We start from the raw sequence: 16,450 nt of genomic DNA on the forward strand, positions 1-16,450 counted from the left end.
TAAAAATAGCTTACATTTATGGCTAATTTTTAAAATTAATTTTACAATTATTACCACAATCTGCCACTAGCGTACAAAATTTGTCATCTATCAACTCTGCCATGATTGAAAAGGTCAACAGGTAAATTATTGCCCTCTAAGAAATGTCCGAAAGTCTTATTTATTATATCCAACATATTAATTTTTAACCTTTTAGGTCACAATTAATACATTCATTAATATGTAGTATGTACTACCTTGGCTATCATTTAAGATTCCGGACATTTTGTTAACATAGTAGACACAATGGTCACAGGACGACCTAGTCATCTCAAATGATAACTACAATAGATTATTTAAAAATGAAATTATAGTTTTAAAATGTTTCTACTACTGTCAATTAGCTTTTATTGTTCTACCGAATAATATTCCACAGATGTGATTAAAACATAAAGGCAGATATTATTGTAGCAATACATATAACATAGCTAATTATTCTTAGTTCCGATACTTTGAAAAGTAACCATTTACGCAACAATCTCCCTCACGTTGGACTGAGCTTCCGTGTGAGCTTTTGACGCACATTTATATCTCTTCTTAACTTCATTATTTAAGCCTTCTCGGTTTCTCGCAATTTCGATAGCGTAGAATTGAACCCTAGGCACTAAAATTGTGTTTTGCTCTGAGTAATCACCGTTTGTGTCTGCTCGCAATAGCGTACCGAAACTGTAATCTTCGACTGTATTCTTAAATTTCTCACAAAACATACGCCACTTCGCTTTGTTAACATTGTTTTTTATTTCGTCTTCTTTTATGTATGTAATATCCAGATCAGGGAAATCTTGCCTGAAGTGGGTGTATATAAGATCATCGTGCGGGGTTAATCGAAGCCATCTCGTGTCCACAGAACAAAGTACCTACAAAATTTACAATTAGAGACATACACTATTCGAGACTACCTACTAGGTTAGGTTAAATATAGATATAATAAAAAAATCCTACATTAAAGTAAATATCACTGTGCTCCATAGCTCTAGCTGCCCAGAGATGCTCGAGGGTCTCATCATTTCCAAACTCCTCAGCAGGTCTAGTTAAAACGTCCTGAAATACATAAAATTATAGTACCGCACAATATGATTTTCATGCAAGATATTTACTATAACTGTATGTACTTGCCATTGTAAATTAAAACACGTTTTAAAAGATTCAGTAAGACGTCAATTTCAATGATATAATATTTGTTTTAAAGAAAATTTAGCGTAATTTAAAGACAAAAAGTCATTTTATCCTGAGTCAAGCATCAAAGCAGCTGGGAAATTCGCTAAAAGTAGGGTTACCAACTCTTAAATAATGTATCTTTCAGGTATATTACTTTTCTCTATGAATGTATCATACACCTTGGGGCTTGGTGAGTGGTGACCTAGGTTCTTGGTAGAATTATTTTGGCGTCAAAAAGTCTAAAACTACAAAATTTGCAAAAAAGTAATTGGTAAGATACACAAAACTGATTAAATAAAAAAAAAAAATCAGACAAAAAATTAAAAATTGATTTAATATTTTATTATGAAAGGACTACTAACTAGTTAGTACTTTAGTTTAGCTATATGTTTGCGGCTAAAATAGTTTTTCAAAATAATCGAAAACATTTCCCATAATAATTAAATTATAAATTGTATAGGTATACATAAATTTAGTATTTTTTTTTTAATATTATGTTTATGTATTAATTGAAATTCAATTGGCTGTGTGGCTACGGTATTAAAGAATATAGCCACCCCTTCTCTTCCCGTGGATGTCGTAAGAAGCGACTAAGGTATAACACAGTTCGCCTACCACCTTAGAACTTAAAAAGCCGACCGATGGCGGAATAACCCAACAGCTGGCTTTGAAATACACAGGCCGAAGACGAGCAGCAGCGTCTTCGGTGCAAACAAAGCCAGCCCTGCGGTCACCAACCCGCCTGCTTAGCGTGGTGATTATGGGCAAATTATATGAGTTCACGCTATTCTTGGCGTGAACTTGTGGAGGCCTATGTCTAGCAGTGGACTGTGAGAGGCTGAAATGATGATGATGATGTATATGAAAAACGTACTTCTATCAGTTTTGTCATTCTATAAAATATAAACAATGTATTTTTTTGGTAAGTCTTTAGATTAAGACCAGTCGAATAAGAAAAATTTTACCTAACCCATCTAAGCTCAAAATTTTACCGTTATCGGCATAATTTCGTTACAAAAAAAAAAAATAACCCTAATCTATCTAACTTCAAAGATTGACCTTAATCTAAGGACTAGCCTTTTCTAATTTAAATAGTAGAAAATATAATTTTTTCCATAACTAAAATTCATTACAAAACTGTTTTTTCAATTTTTGTATCATAACGACATTTAAATAATGACAAGTTTGTTTATCTATATATTAATACGTGAAGTAAAAACTTTGTACCGCTTTTTACGAAAATTGCATGGACGGAGGAGTATGAAATTTCGCACACTTATATAGAAGAGGAGTGCAGAATGCTAATATTTTTTTTTATTATGCATAAAATAAAACTAAACATATTGCATCAATAAAAAAAAGATATTACACACACTACGATATACTTGACACACACACTCACACAAATTGTACTTTTTTGTTGATTGTCAAAGACTGTAGTCAAATTAATTTTTTTAAAAAAAGTTATTTATTTTTCATTATTTTTTGATTTTTTTAAATTTAAATTTTTAATTATGGTAGAATTTCGATCACTAGACGACCACTAGTTGTGATAAATTCACAAAAACTTCATGAAATATGTTACCTATCTCTTATTACCAAAGCTTATTAGTTTTTACCTATACGAAATCTATAGATAATCGATATAGGTGAAAAACTACGCATAGTACAAAATAATAATATAGGTAATTATGTAAAGTTAAGGCTTTATTTAATTTTCTCCTTTTTATTTGAGACCATTGTATGTATATTAAGTATAAATTTGTTAATTACTTTTATTATTATATATATTATTATTTATTGATGTTTTGTTTACAAAAAATGTTTATCGATAAAAAATTACATTCAATTCTAATATTTTTATTTAAAAATAAACGTGTCCGTTTGTAAACGAGATAGCTGATTGTAAATGTACTTGACAAGTTGAGATAAAACATTCTCGGACGGTTTCGTTCCAATACCGTAAATATCTGTGATTCTATTGGCGGGCAGAAAAGAGGGTGGCGCATGCGCGTTAGGCCGACGCCATCTCTAAACTACTGTGCATAATACTTGTTGAAAGACTTAGTGAATTGTGTGAATTTGGTGTTTGTTAATTCGAAACAAAAGTGTTAACCATGGAATTACTTTGTCGTGAGTGAGATCTAGTGGATATATACATCGTTTGATGACTGTATTATTCCGTTCAGTGTCGTCGGCAGTCTCGATCTTGCGGAAGTTTCTTAGCTATAGCAACGCATATTTTTTGCGGCTGTCTCTGCCGCGCTCGCTACACATCAGTTTCATGATCGTTTATCGCCAGTTTTATTAGTGGTAACTTTTAAACACTATTTCCAGCTTTGTTATTCGATTATAGAATAGGATATACATAGTAAAAGCGGCCAGAGTAATGTACTTCGGCGGCGTTCTTACGCGCGTACGACTATACATAGACACAAGTTGTATTATGTACGAATTATTGTTTTGGGTCAAAGACATCTCTGTGTGCTGACTCGCAACAACAACAGTGTAAATACATTCTTTATGTTTCAGCTTTATCACGGTGAAGAAAGTGAGTTTTAAGTTGATATGAACTCTGCTTTAAAACCAGTGCTGCCCCAACCGGGTGTACCTCAGCCCGGCGGGCAGGCGAGTCCCGCCAAAGGCAACGTAGCGAGCGCGAACCACGCGGTAGGGTTACCGCAGGGCGCTCAGAACTCTCTCCACCACGGGACCAACAACCTGGTGGGTCAAAACCTGGTGCACCACGCTCCCGCGCCCCCGCTGCCGGCCCACGCCGTGCCGTCCATGGCTCCCGTGACTGCCAACATGGCCCAAATGGCACAAAACATGAGCCACCACGGAAACCTTTCCCATGTCACACAAAACTCTATTACGCCGACGAATATAGCCGCAAGCCCTAGCAAGAGCGCAAGCACCAGTGCTCCTCTTAGTTTAGTGCAGGACAAAGCAAACGCTTCGCAACCCCTAGCTTTAACTAGAACACCTGAGAAAAAAGAGCCAGACTCTACTGGCCAGGCCAACGGGACGATAGAGTCTCCGAAATCAGAATCCAATGCCCCCGCTACACTGAAACCTCAAAATCAAGAACCTAAACAAGAGAAACAAGATATTGCCAAAACGTCACCGAGTACACCTAAACCACCCGAAAAACCAATTAGTGCTCCGAGTACCCCCCAAAAAACTGAAACGTCGAATCCTGTCCAGGCTGATAGTCCAGCACAGCCTAAAGTAGCTACAGCTAATGAGCCCCGAGAAAAATCGCCTTCAAAACCTACAGAGCTTAAGCCCGCACCTCCCGCTGATGTAGCACCCACACAGAGTGATAATAAACCTGTTCCCGAATCGGCAAACGAGAATCAAGATAAATTACTAATTCCTCAGAAAGAAGCGGCGGAAAGTGTAAAACCAGAGTTATTCAAGGAAGAGAAGAAAGATGAAGTTTCCGAAAAACCGGGACAAAGTTCAGAAAGTGCAGTTGAGAAAGTGGAGGAAAAACTCGAGCCTACAAATAAAACCGAAAAGCCTATAAAGGACGAAAAACTCGAGGAAAGGAAGCCAGAAGTTAAGACAACAGCTAAATTGGAAGTGAAGGTCACTCCTAAGTCGACATTAAAGTTGGCTACGGTGACACCCCCGATGAGGAAAAGGAGACAGGTCTCTGAGAAATTCGACGGAGCTACTCCAGCTAAGAAGCCAGCCGAGGGTGACCTCACACCGGACACAAGAACAAAACGAAATAGAACGAAGGTGGGTGATATATCTGAGTAAATTATTAACTAATTTTTTGAAAAAAAAAATGTAAGTACTTTTTTTGATGAAAAGTTTGTGTATGTATTTTAAAGTAATCTTAAAAGAGGTTTAGTATGTTGCTAGCTGGCAACAAATGCGTCACAAAACACAAACAATGTGTTATTGTTTATAACTATAAAAATATATTTGATATCAAGTTACAACAAAACTATGTCATTTACTATAACATCTAGACTTGAGTTATTAAATGGTAATGTTAAACTATGAATCAAAGAAATCATAATTATATACTAATTTATTACTTATATTTAACTTTAACTTGTTTAATTAGGTCTGTCTATTATCTAAAAGACTAAAAACAAGGTTCAAGTTAAAATGATTTTTAGAAATTTGAGAAGTACACATACATAAATAGATAATTGTAAACAAAAACTTTACATATTGATAACATTTAAATTATTTTCTTAATTACTTCTCTATATGTAAGTAAAAATGGTTTCCTTTTAATATTAATAAATACTACTTTTTTAAGATAAGGCACTTCAATAAGCAGAATAATTATGATGATTCAGTAATCATGAATATGCTTCAAATAATGCCTTAGGACAAGTCTTTAACATTTTTATGATGCTTATATGTTACATTACTTGCTTAGGTTTTAGATTGAAAAACTTTTTATAAGTTTAGGTTATTATGCCGATTTTTATGAAGTGTTAAATTTTGAAAAAGTTTCGTAACGGTTATATTACATTAATCGTAACTTCGGTGTGCCATATATAGCATGAGATTAATAGAAAAATTTATTAGAAAAAAGAAACTCGTTTTGGCGGGAAACGCTTTGATCGTTTTACGCGTCCATTACAAGTCTAGCAATATCTCTTTCGATATGTTTTACGACCTACCTTGGTAAAACAATTTCATAACGCAGAAAAGTCTTTTAAAACTGTTCGTGTCTTAAACGTTTGTTCAAACAAAATCGTTTGTTGTGTTCCTGTGGTGAGTAAGGTGACCAGACCTCTTGGGGGGATTAGGGGTAGGGTCGGCAACGCGTCTGCGATACTTCTGGTGTTGCAGGCGTCTTATAAGCTACGGTAATTGCTTGCCATCAGGTGAGCCTTGTTGAGGTTATGCTTGTTCGTCGTAAATGGGGTCACATGGTAAGCACCACCTTTCTATTCTTTCTATTTTTTTTAATAGAAAGCTATTAAAAAAAAAATAGAAATCGGTCTATCCATTAAGAAGTACTGAGGTAACACACAAAAATACAATTGAAATGAGAACCTTCTCCGTTTGTGAAGTTGGTTAATAAAGAGACCCTTAAATCGTTTTTGCGAAGCTTGAAAAACAGCGTTTAATGTCTTTGCTAATACAAACAATGATATCTCCGTGAAAGTTGCATTTGAAACAATATGTACGAAAAAAAAAAAAAAAAAATTTATAGAAAACAATATACAAAACAAAGTGGTTTTTTAAAACAATTTCTCAAACACTATTCAAAAGTAAACAATACTAAAAGCAGGTACATATTATTTTTTACAATACATTCAATGCACGTTTTGTCCCAAAAACTGCATTAGGCGAACTACACTCTGACGATTGCTATTAGTATATTTTGTCGAACAAAGCCGACCCGAAGAAATTATTACATTTCGTGGAATTGGTCTTCGGGTCAGTTCGGAACAATTCGGCTCTCGTTGGGGTCTTAGTTTATCTAGGCTGTTTTTATAGTTTAGACCGTTATAAGTAATAATTTAAACAGTAATAACAATGACATGAAAAACGACTAGTCGTATGCGTCGCACACTAAGCACTACCTCAAGGTAATGTTGATCGGCATTTTAATTTTACCACTCGGTTCGACTTAGCGGCGGTATTTTGTAAATGAGGTTAGGTCTTCTTACTATTTTATATAGAGCATGCCTCGAACGTAGGACCAAATAGGCTTTATTAGCAGAAAGTAAAGCATTTCCTTAGAACCTTTTTTAACTTCAATTAACAAACTACAAATTTTTAAAGAGTCGCAGGTTGCAAATGGAAATATCTTACGGATGATTTGAAACTTGACAGTTAGAAATAATTCTTTTATCATTATTTTTATCTGTTGGATACCGTTATACGTCAAATAGTTATATAGCGGTGTAACATGCCGGTATTAATACGAGCGATAGTTGTCAGAAGATATAATTGATTAAATATGTATATTATTCTTTAATCGCCTGACGGTCCAAATTAATGCCTATTCGAATTTGTAAAACACGCCTACTATAACTAATTAGCGTAGTATTCTATGATTTAAAAAACGTACGACAAACGTTCCCCATATATAAAAATCCCATAATTTAGGCTATAAATATTCATGGCAGGTACACTTCAAGAATTTCAAATATTCTATCATTTAGGCATTATAATATTTCCGCCAGGTATAACTATTTTTTTTTAAATAAAGAATTCTTTCTTCAAAAAATTAGAAAGCCAGAGAACCATAGAGCCATAGAACGACTATGCGTTGCACTACATTCCGTTTCTTTATTATTTCACAGCAAAAATGTTCGAAATATAAAAAAAAAAACTTATTACCAATAAATGTATTAAAGTACTTAATTAAAGTAATTGATTGCGGGTTCGATCCCCGCACATGACAAGCATTTGTATTTGTATTGGCTATACAGATGTTTGCCGTGGTCTGGGTGTTTGTGTAGTCCTTGCGGGTCTTTCCATCGTGCCTTGCAGAGCACGTTAAGCCTTCGGTCCCGGTTGTTATCATGTCACCTGATTGGCAATCGTGATGTGTTTCTTGGTTTGTAAACAAAAATATGTAGATTAGTTTTTTGTAGATTCATGTTACGAAATTGTATGATTATAAAATTAACAATTGTTGTTTTTGACAAATTCGGGTTTTTATTTTTATCTATGCCCGCGGTCTACTCGCGGTAGATGTCCTGTACAAAACGTCTTGATTCGTCAACATTGTTTTTAGACAAATAACTACATAAAACGTCTGGCATTTAAAAAACTTAATAAACCTCGATAAATTCCGCTAAAGTTGTTTTAGTTATAATAGATTTTTAAAATTATTTAATTTTCTGAGCAAATTTTCGTTCCGTAAGAACCTTGTACGAGGTACTAGAAAAAATACAAATAATATATATAGACGAACGCAGCACGCTCTCTAGTTACGGCAGTAAAGAATATAGCCACCCTCTCTCTTCCCGTGGGTGTCGCAAGAGGCGACTAAGGGATAACGCAGTTCCACTAACACCTTGGAACTTAAAAAGCCGACCGATGGCGGGTTAACCATCCAACTGCTGGCTATGAAATACACAGGCCGAAGACGGGCAGCATCGTCTTCGGTGCGAAAAAGCCATCCCTGGGTCACCAACCCGCCTGTCCTGCGTGGTGACTATGGGCAAACCAATATGAGTTCACGTCACTTTTGGCGCGAACTTGTGGAGGCCTATGTCCATCAGTGGACTGCGATAGGCTGAAGTGATGATATTATATATAGCCGGATGTTTCCAGTCGTTCTCAAGTATGCGTTTAACATTATATACTCATTGCAGCAGCGTTTTGCCGCTAAACGCTATTTAAAAATAGGGGTTGGTGGTAGAAGGGTGAAAATTTAGGGTTGTATGTATTTTTCAACGCCAAATCATAATAAAATAAAAAGTAAATAATTTATTTAAAAACTAGCGACCCGCTCCGGCTTCGCACGGGTATAAAATATAATTATCGCCTATGTCATTCACTAAAAAAATGATTAAAATCGATCTAGTAGTTTTGATTCATTCATTACTAGCCCGTGGCCCGCACGCGTTAACTTTAGAGTAAAAGCCGGCCGGAACCGCCGCAAACGCTACGTACCGCAATTTTTAAATCTGTAATATCTTCGAAAATATTCATTTAAATCGTATGCTGTAAAGGGACATATAGATCTATATTAAATCAACAATGTATTTAAGGTGTTTAATTAGATAAGGATTAATCCTACATTGCTTAAAATCGCTTTGAAAATTAGCCATTATTTAAAAAAAATGTTATTGTGGGATATCCATAAGAGATAGGCATATACCATAGCGGAGTTTTATGTAGACCTTTTCAATGTGTACAATAATTAGTACACTATTTTGATAAATCTCGTAGGATTCATGCTGCGTTTGCAATGTAATTTGAAAAAATGTAATTATTTACGACATCACATTAGAAACCTCAAAAATAACAGTATTTCTCCACTATTTAATGGATGTTATTATACATATAAACCTTCCTCTTCAATCACTCTATCTATATGAAAAAACCGTATCAAAATCCGTTTCGTAATTTTAAAGATTTAAGCATACATAGGGACATAGGGACAGAGAAAGCGACTTTTTTTTTATACTACCTATGTAGTGATAAAAAAAAATTGGGGTGGACTACATTTAAAATTTAGAGGGATGAAAAATAGTTGTTGTTCGATTCTCAGACCTACCCAATATGCACACCCAAATTTCATGAAAATCGGTCAAGCCGTTTCGGAGGAGTTTACCTACAAACACCGCGACACGAGAATTTTATATATTAGATATATATACAGATTATGCTACAATAAATTCTACAATGTTTGAAATGCGTTTAAATTTTTTATGTATCGATCTACTTATTATAAACATAAAATCGATAACATTTCAAATATAGATAAGGAATGTGTCATTACATTTAACACACTTACGCCGAGTTGCACGAAAAGAAATTAAAATTTAAGTGGTGATTAAACTAATTTAATCGCCATAATTGTATGAAATTCTTGTGATTAAATTAGTTGAATCTCTACTTAAATTTTAATTTTGTTTCGTGCAACTCGGCGTTAGCGTTTCAATAGTAATTTTAAATACTAGATATGCCAGCGGCGTTACCCGTACTTAAACTTTCACAAGACATTCGTATAAAAAAATAATATAGAAATTTTAATAAAGCTAAGCTAGTTACGTAAAGATATTTTTTCTTCTATCATTTTTATGGCAAGGTAGATGAGTAGATAAAGTGAACAAGCATTTGACTATTTCGAATTAAAATTTGGGCTAATGTCGTTAAGTTTATAAGTACTAATTTATCTTTAACCTTTTTTTTATGCTCGGCGATAAAGGAAAAAGAAGAGATTACAGGATTTCTAACACATATCGCCTACCCACAGTAGGGACAGCATTAGCTCTAACTAGTGGCCGTGGGGGTAGTGGGGAGGTAATGGCGCCGGGTGGCACACGAAAGGGAAGAAGGGGGCGAACACGCTGCGATTTTTTTTTTTCAATTGACAAAAAATAATAATTCCAATCGCGCCGGCAATATAACATAAAAATACAGTAAAATTGAAAAACTCCCCCTTTATTAAAGTCGGTTAATGAACATAATGAAAATTGCGCTTTGAATGATTGTGTTAAATGAATATGTTAAAAAAAATGAAGTGGTAGGGGTGGCAAATTTTCGGTAGGCCCCGGGCGGCAAAAATGCACGCTATGCCACTGGGTGTAACATTTACATAACAAGTAATAGGCAGTGTTAGATTAAGCTTTATTTCTTAGTAGCTAATGAACCATTTATTGAGTGTAAGAAATTTACATGCAGAAATTGTATTTGTGTTAAATTTCTAAAACTTTTAAATTGAACTTCTTACAATGAAATTGACGCACTTCTTAAACAAATACGCAAACATTTCACAAAAATCATAGTAATATACATATGTATATTTAACTGTTATTTTTAGACATTATAATTTTTTATTTCACTATTTTCGATAAAATATGCCATACATAAAATATGTGACGTGAAGTTTCACCGTTTTGGACACCTTCCCCTTTCAGTGAACCCCTAACAAATATTGGCTCTCCCGCCATAAATGACATTTGTATTGGCCATACAGGTGTTTGCCGTGGTCTAGGTGTTTGTGCAGTCCTTGTGGGTCTCCCCACCGTGCCTCGGAGAGCACGTTAAGCCGTTGGTCCCGGTTGTTATCATGTACACCTAATAGCGATAGTTACTTATAGTCCAGTCATTATATACATTTGGAAATGCAAATGAACCGAGAAAGCTAAATTTTGGATATTACGTGGGGGATGGCTAGAAAAGCTTAAGTTCAAATTGTCGACCAAAATAACCTTGTGGGTTTTCCGCCATCTTGAAAAAAGGGTTAAACTCAGTTTTTTTATCATAACTCGGTTCCCCGTTGAGATACGAAAATTTTTATAGAATACTTTTTTGTTGCTCTTTTTACGATCTACAATTAAGGTCCTATACATTTTTCACGTATCGATCATCGTTATCGAGATATCGTTAAAAAAAGCCACAAATTTTGGGAGAAAAAATTGTTTTTCGCTATTTCCTTTTTTCTCGTGAAAAATATCGAAAAATGTTTGAAATAAAACTTGTAGAACCTGTTCAGACCTACAAATTCGTTTTTTAATTTTTTATTTTCGAGAAAAATTACGACCTCTAGCGCGCCGCAAAGTGAGTAAGACTGTGCCCGGTGTCGATTTAGCCGCTGGCACGGTTGTATCCACAACGTAAAAATGAATGAATTATTTGCTTAAGGGAATTATTTTTAAGGGAATTATTGGTTAAGGGAATTATTGCTATACGAAATAAATGAATAAACCAGCCAAATTATAAATCAAAAACATGAAATTTAGTAATCAAAAAGTTTTTATGCAGCAAAAATAATAATTACACGTAGTCATTATTGTCACACGTTTTTCTCCGTTTTGATGGTCCTGGCTGCTGTTGAAGTTCCTCCTCGGTACACTCTTCGAGTCGGGTAAATTCTTCAATCGCAGGAAATGATGCTGTGACGGTCGAAAATTCGTAATCTTCATCTACAACAACAAATAAGACGAATAATCTTTCACTACTCCCACCAACGGAAAACGCAGTCCGCCAACACATTTTCCGAAAATATTTACAAGTGCAAACGTGGCTCGGAATTTTTAAAGATCCTCAGGAATGGGGTTGGCGAAAGACGAATTACGGGCTTGAGCCAATTTGCACCACAGCCGCACCCGCTCCACCTGAACTTTTAAAATTAATTTCGTGCAAATGTAAAGGAAAGTGTGCGGCTGCTTGTGGGTGCAGGAAAGCAGGAATTAGTTGCTCGGTTATTTGCCTGCACTGCAGAGGACAGACATGCGACAATGTCGCCAAAGTCGAGATATTATTCAACGACGATTACGAAGATGAAGATTACGAATTTTCGACCGTCACAGCATCATTTCCTGCGATTGAAGAATTTACCCGACTCGAAGAGTGTACCGAGGAGGAACTTCAACAGCAGCCAGGACCATCAAAACGGAGAAAAACGTGTGACAATAATGACTACGTGTAATTATTATTTTTGCTGCATAAAAACTTTTTGATTACTAAATTTCATGTTTTTGATTTATAATTTGGCTGGTTTATTCATTTATTTCGTATAGCAATAATTCCCTTAACCAATAATTCCCTTAAAAATAATTCCCTTAAGCAAATAATTCATTCATTTTTACGTTGTGGATACAACCGTGCCAGCGGCTAAATAACCGTGCCAGCGGCTAAATCGACACCGGGCACAGTCTTACTCACTTTGCGGCGCGCTAGAGGTCGTAATTTTTCTCGAAAATGAAAAATTAAAAAACGAATTTGTAGGTCTGAACAGGTTCTACAAGTTTTATTTCAAACATTTTTCGATATTTTTCACGAGAAAAAAGGAAATAGCGAAAAACAATTTTTTCTCCCAAAATTTGTGGCTTTTTTTAACGATATCTCGATAACGATGATCGATACGTGAAAAATGTATAGGACCTTAATTGTAGATCGTAAAAAGAGCAACAAAAAAGTATTCTATAAAAATTTTCGTATCTCAACGGGGAACCGAGTTATGATAAAAAAACTGAGTTTAACCCTTTTTTCAAGATGGCGGAAAACCCACAAGGTTATTTTGGTCGACAATTTGAACTTAAGCTTTTCTAGCCATCCCCCACGTAATATCCAAAATTTAGCTTTCTCGGTTCATTTGCATTTCTAACCCGATTTTTCCGACGTAATGACTGGACTATTATAGTAGGGAATATATCCGCCAACCCGCATTAGAGCAGCTTGGTGGATTAAGTTCTAATCCTTCTCCTACATGGGGAAAGAGGCCTATGCCCAGTAGTGGGATATTGCAGGCTGAAGCGAGCTCCATAAATGGTTTTGTAATTAAAAATAGCATACAGATTAATAATTTGACGTCTTATTTATTTTCATTAAAAAAAAATATTTCATATTGTTCATACATATAATTACATAAGAAATACACGATAGTTAGCTGACTATGCATCCGGTTACAATCATACTTTAATGACTAATCATTAAAAATAAATCATTATTTATTGACTTGTACGGTCTTACTGAAAAAGTTACCTTTTTGATAGAATATAGTTTAATTACTTAACTAATATTACGTTTGTTATGACCTAATTGTTCTTTATATGTGTATTTGTTTCCAATTTAATTTATACTGTGTATAAAAACTTATGAAAATTTAATTACAAATATTATAACATTATAACCATAACATATATAACCGTCTGAGTTCATAAGAAAAACTTATAAAGAAAACCGCGTATTACCGTATTTATGTTAATTTAAATTCAGATAAATAAAAATACGATAAAAGAACGATATTAAGAGGATATAAATATTAAAGATTGAATCAAGAAGGAATTGCTTAATATCATGACGAATTTAAAAAAATCATCTGTCAACAATATTCCAGACATTTTAATCGTATCTCGGCGTCTTACACTTTTCTATCGAACGTATTTTATAGATGGTAACACTAAATTTTCATACCTGGTAATAACAATATACAACAAACAAACAAAAAATCAGTTCTCATTCAAACGCACTTGTAATCACATTTTTGAATTGATTAGACACTAGCGTCATTAACTAATCATAATTACTATTAAATACTAATTATTTAACACAGTATTTTGTATTAAAACAATCAATAAACCTCAACACTTAAATATTAACACTTCACTGAAGTAGCTAGCTAGTTATTTACCTACTTAGTTTTAATATTTAAACATAGAATTATAATATCAAACGTAGACATTATCAGCTATTAGTTTAATAAAATTACAATAATTATTATAAATAATAAATCCTATTAGGGTATTTATTTTTTGGTATTGCGAAAATAAGAACGTAAAAATAAAGAATCTAATATCTGGTAACAGCTTCTTCATTTTACGTTTCGTTCAGAAATTAAAAGTGAAAAAAGGGCGCGTTTGGTCTTTCCTATGAACGGAAATTAGCAGAACTATCGTAAGAAGCGCTTAGATACTCTTTAACGTCTATATTTTTATAACAATGCATTAATATGCTATAATACATTGTTATAAAAATATATATTTATAACACATTAACATATTAACAAATATATATAAAAATATATATTTGTTAATATGTAGTACGTTACATTTTTGTATATATATAAACTTTATTATCTTTTTTTTGTCTTTGGTCTATATATATATATATTCTTTAAATTTCTTCTTATTGAATACTTCTTGCACTGTTTGCCTCGCTATATGAAACACTTACTCATGACCATGAGTTGATTGGAAGAAATCTCTTTCAGAGATAAGTCCACCTTTGCCATAAACCTTACTGTTATTTTATGTTTTATATCTATTTTTTGAGTTCAATAAAGTATATAATAATATAATACACACTTTTATACAGAATACACATCATACTATAAAACAAATATAATTTGAACTCTGTTTTGAATAGTATTATAGTAAAAAAGAATCGATTAAAGTAATATTATGTTGGACGTCAACGGTTTGGATGTATGGATGATAGCAAAATAAAACGAGAACAACTTGTTTTAACCAGTTGTTTTGTATTATGTCAGGAAACTATTAAATAAGTAGCCTATTGAATATAAAGGCTGAAAAATTCTTCAATTTTTTACAATAAATATTTTAATTTGTGCCATAATAAAAAAAAAAAAAAAACTGTCTCATCTGTAATTATCTACAAGAACCAAATCAACTAATCGAACTTATGATTGTTGTATGGTCGATCGTTTCAGCTTGTAACAACTCACTGCTGGGCATAATTCTCCCCATGTAGGTGAAGGATCAGAGCTTAATCCACTATGCTGCTTTTTTTAACGATTTTATGACGTTATAGGTCAAAAGTATCTGTTACATTAGAAAATGATAAAAAGTTGGGCCAATTGCCGAACTTTGTTTTTGTTTTTCTAGGATACTAGTAGTGTTGGTGTGAACCAAAATAAAACTGATTTAAAGGATTAAGTTGGGTAAAACATTTATTAGTAATTGGTACATATGGTGTACCAGTAGTCTTTAACGGGTTAAACCAATGTCTTTATCATCATCATTATCATCATCATTACAGCCTATCACAGTCCACTGTTGGAGGCCTATCCTCCACAAGTTTACAACAAAAATGGCGTGAACTCATATGTTTTGCCCATAGTCACCACGCTGGGCAGGCGGGTTGGTGACCGCAGTACTGGCTTTGTCGCACCGAAGACGCTGCTGCCCGTCTTCGGCCTGTGTATTTCAAAGCCAGCAGTTGGATGGCTATCCCGCCACCGGTCGGCTTTTTAAGTTCCAAGGTGGTAGCGGAACTGCGTTATCCCTTAGTCGCCTCTTACAAAACCCATGGGAAGAGAGGGGGTGGCTATATTCTTTAGTACTGTAGCCACACAGTACAGTACCGTAGCCACACAATACCTAACAATGTCTTTATAGAGTTGTATAATTTATTTTTGAAGCAAATTATTTTATTTTAATCGTAATACATTTTCAGGTGCAATTATACCAGTCTCCTACACCGGAAATAGCAATGGCAACAAAGTTGTCGGACCGAACGATGATAAACTTATCGTATTTTACAAGTAAGAGATCAATATAATTCTACTAAATTAAGAATGTATGTGTAATTGTGTATCCTAAGGGTCCGCATCACAAGACTCAAAATTTTATTCGTCTATTTATCTGTTTACTATTATTATATAAGTGAAAATATGAAAAACTGCTAATAAGTTCTCATAAATCTTAAATCATCATCATCATCATCATCATCATTTTAGCCTATCGTAGTTCACCGCTGGACATAGGCCTCCACAAGTTCATGCCAAAAATTGATAATAGTGTTATACTAATTCATTAGTAGTAAATCAATATATACTAACTTCTGTTCATCCCTAACCAACACACTATTTGAGTAGCTTTTCAGACTACGACAGTTTTTACTCCATAGGGTGAAAGATTTCTGCCCAGAAGTGGGATGTTTATAGAGAGTTTCAGATCACTTTACACCATTTAACAGGATACAATTAGAGTATTTATAAAATAATTAAAAAGTATCATCATCATCACACTTCAGCCTGTCGCAGTTCACTGCTGGACATAGGCCTCCACAAGTTCGCACCAAAAATGGCGTGAACTCATGTGTGTTGCCCATAGTCACC

General features: G+C 34.1%; 2 protein-coding genes across 2 annotated transcripts in view; one reads left to right on the forward strand and one right to left on the reverse strand.

The window, feature by feature from the left end:
* Positions 1 to 353: 353 nt before the first annotated feature.
* Positions 354 to 1,325, reverse strand: LOC123658569 (protein PBDC1). Its single transcript, XM_045593945.1, has 3 exons — positions 1,156 to 1,325; positions 982 to 1,080; positions 354 to 896 (listed from the first exon to the last, which is right to left on the reverse strand). Exons 1-3 carry the CDS (start codon positions 1,156 to 1,158, stop codon positions 507 to 509), a joined length of 492 nt encoding a protein of 163 aa, XP_045449901.1. The 5' UTR covers positions 1,159 to 1,325; the 3' UTR covers positions 354 to 506.
* A 1,883-nt stretch (positions 1,326 to 3,208) lies between these two features.
* Positions 3,209 to 16,450, forward strand: part of LOC123658560 (protein piccolo-like) — a 21,500-nt gene continuing 8,258 nt past the window's right edge. The window contains 4 exon segments of the mRNA XM_045593938.1: positions 3,209 to 3,510; positions 3,730 to 4,947; positions 15,787 to 15,838; positions 15,841 to 15,874. Coding sequence (XP_045449894.1) covers positions 3,766 to 4,947; positions 15,787 to 15,838; positions 15,841 to 15,874 — 1,268 coding nt within the window. The 5' untranslated portion in view covers positions 3,209 to 3,510; positions 3,730 to 3,765.

Source organism: Melitaea cinxia, chromosome 12 (genome assembly GCF_905220565.1).
Source record: "Melitaea cinxia chromosome 12, ilMelCinx1.1, whole genome shotgun sequence".
Lineage (NCBI taxonomy): Eukaryota > Metazoa > Arthropoda > Insecta > Lepidoptera > Nymphalidae > Melitaea > Melitaea cinxia.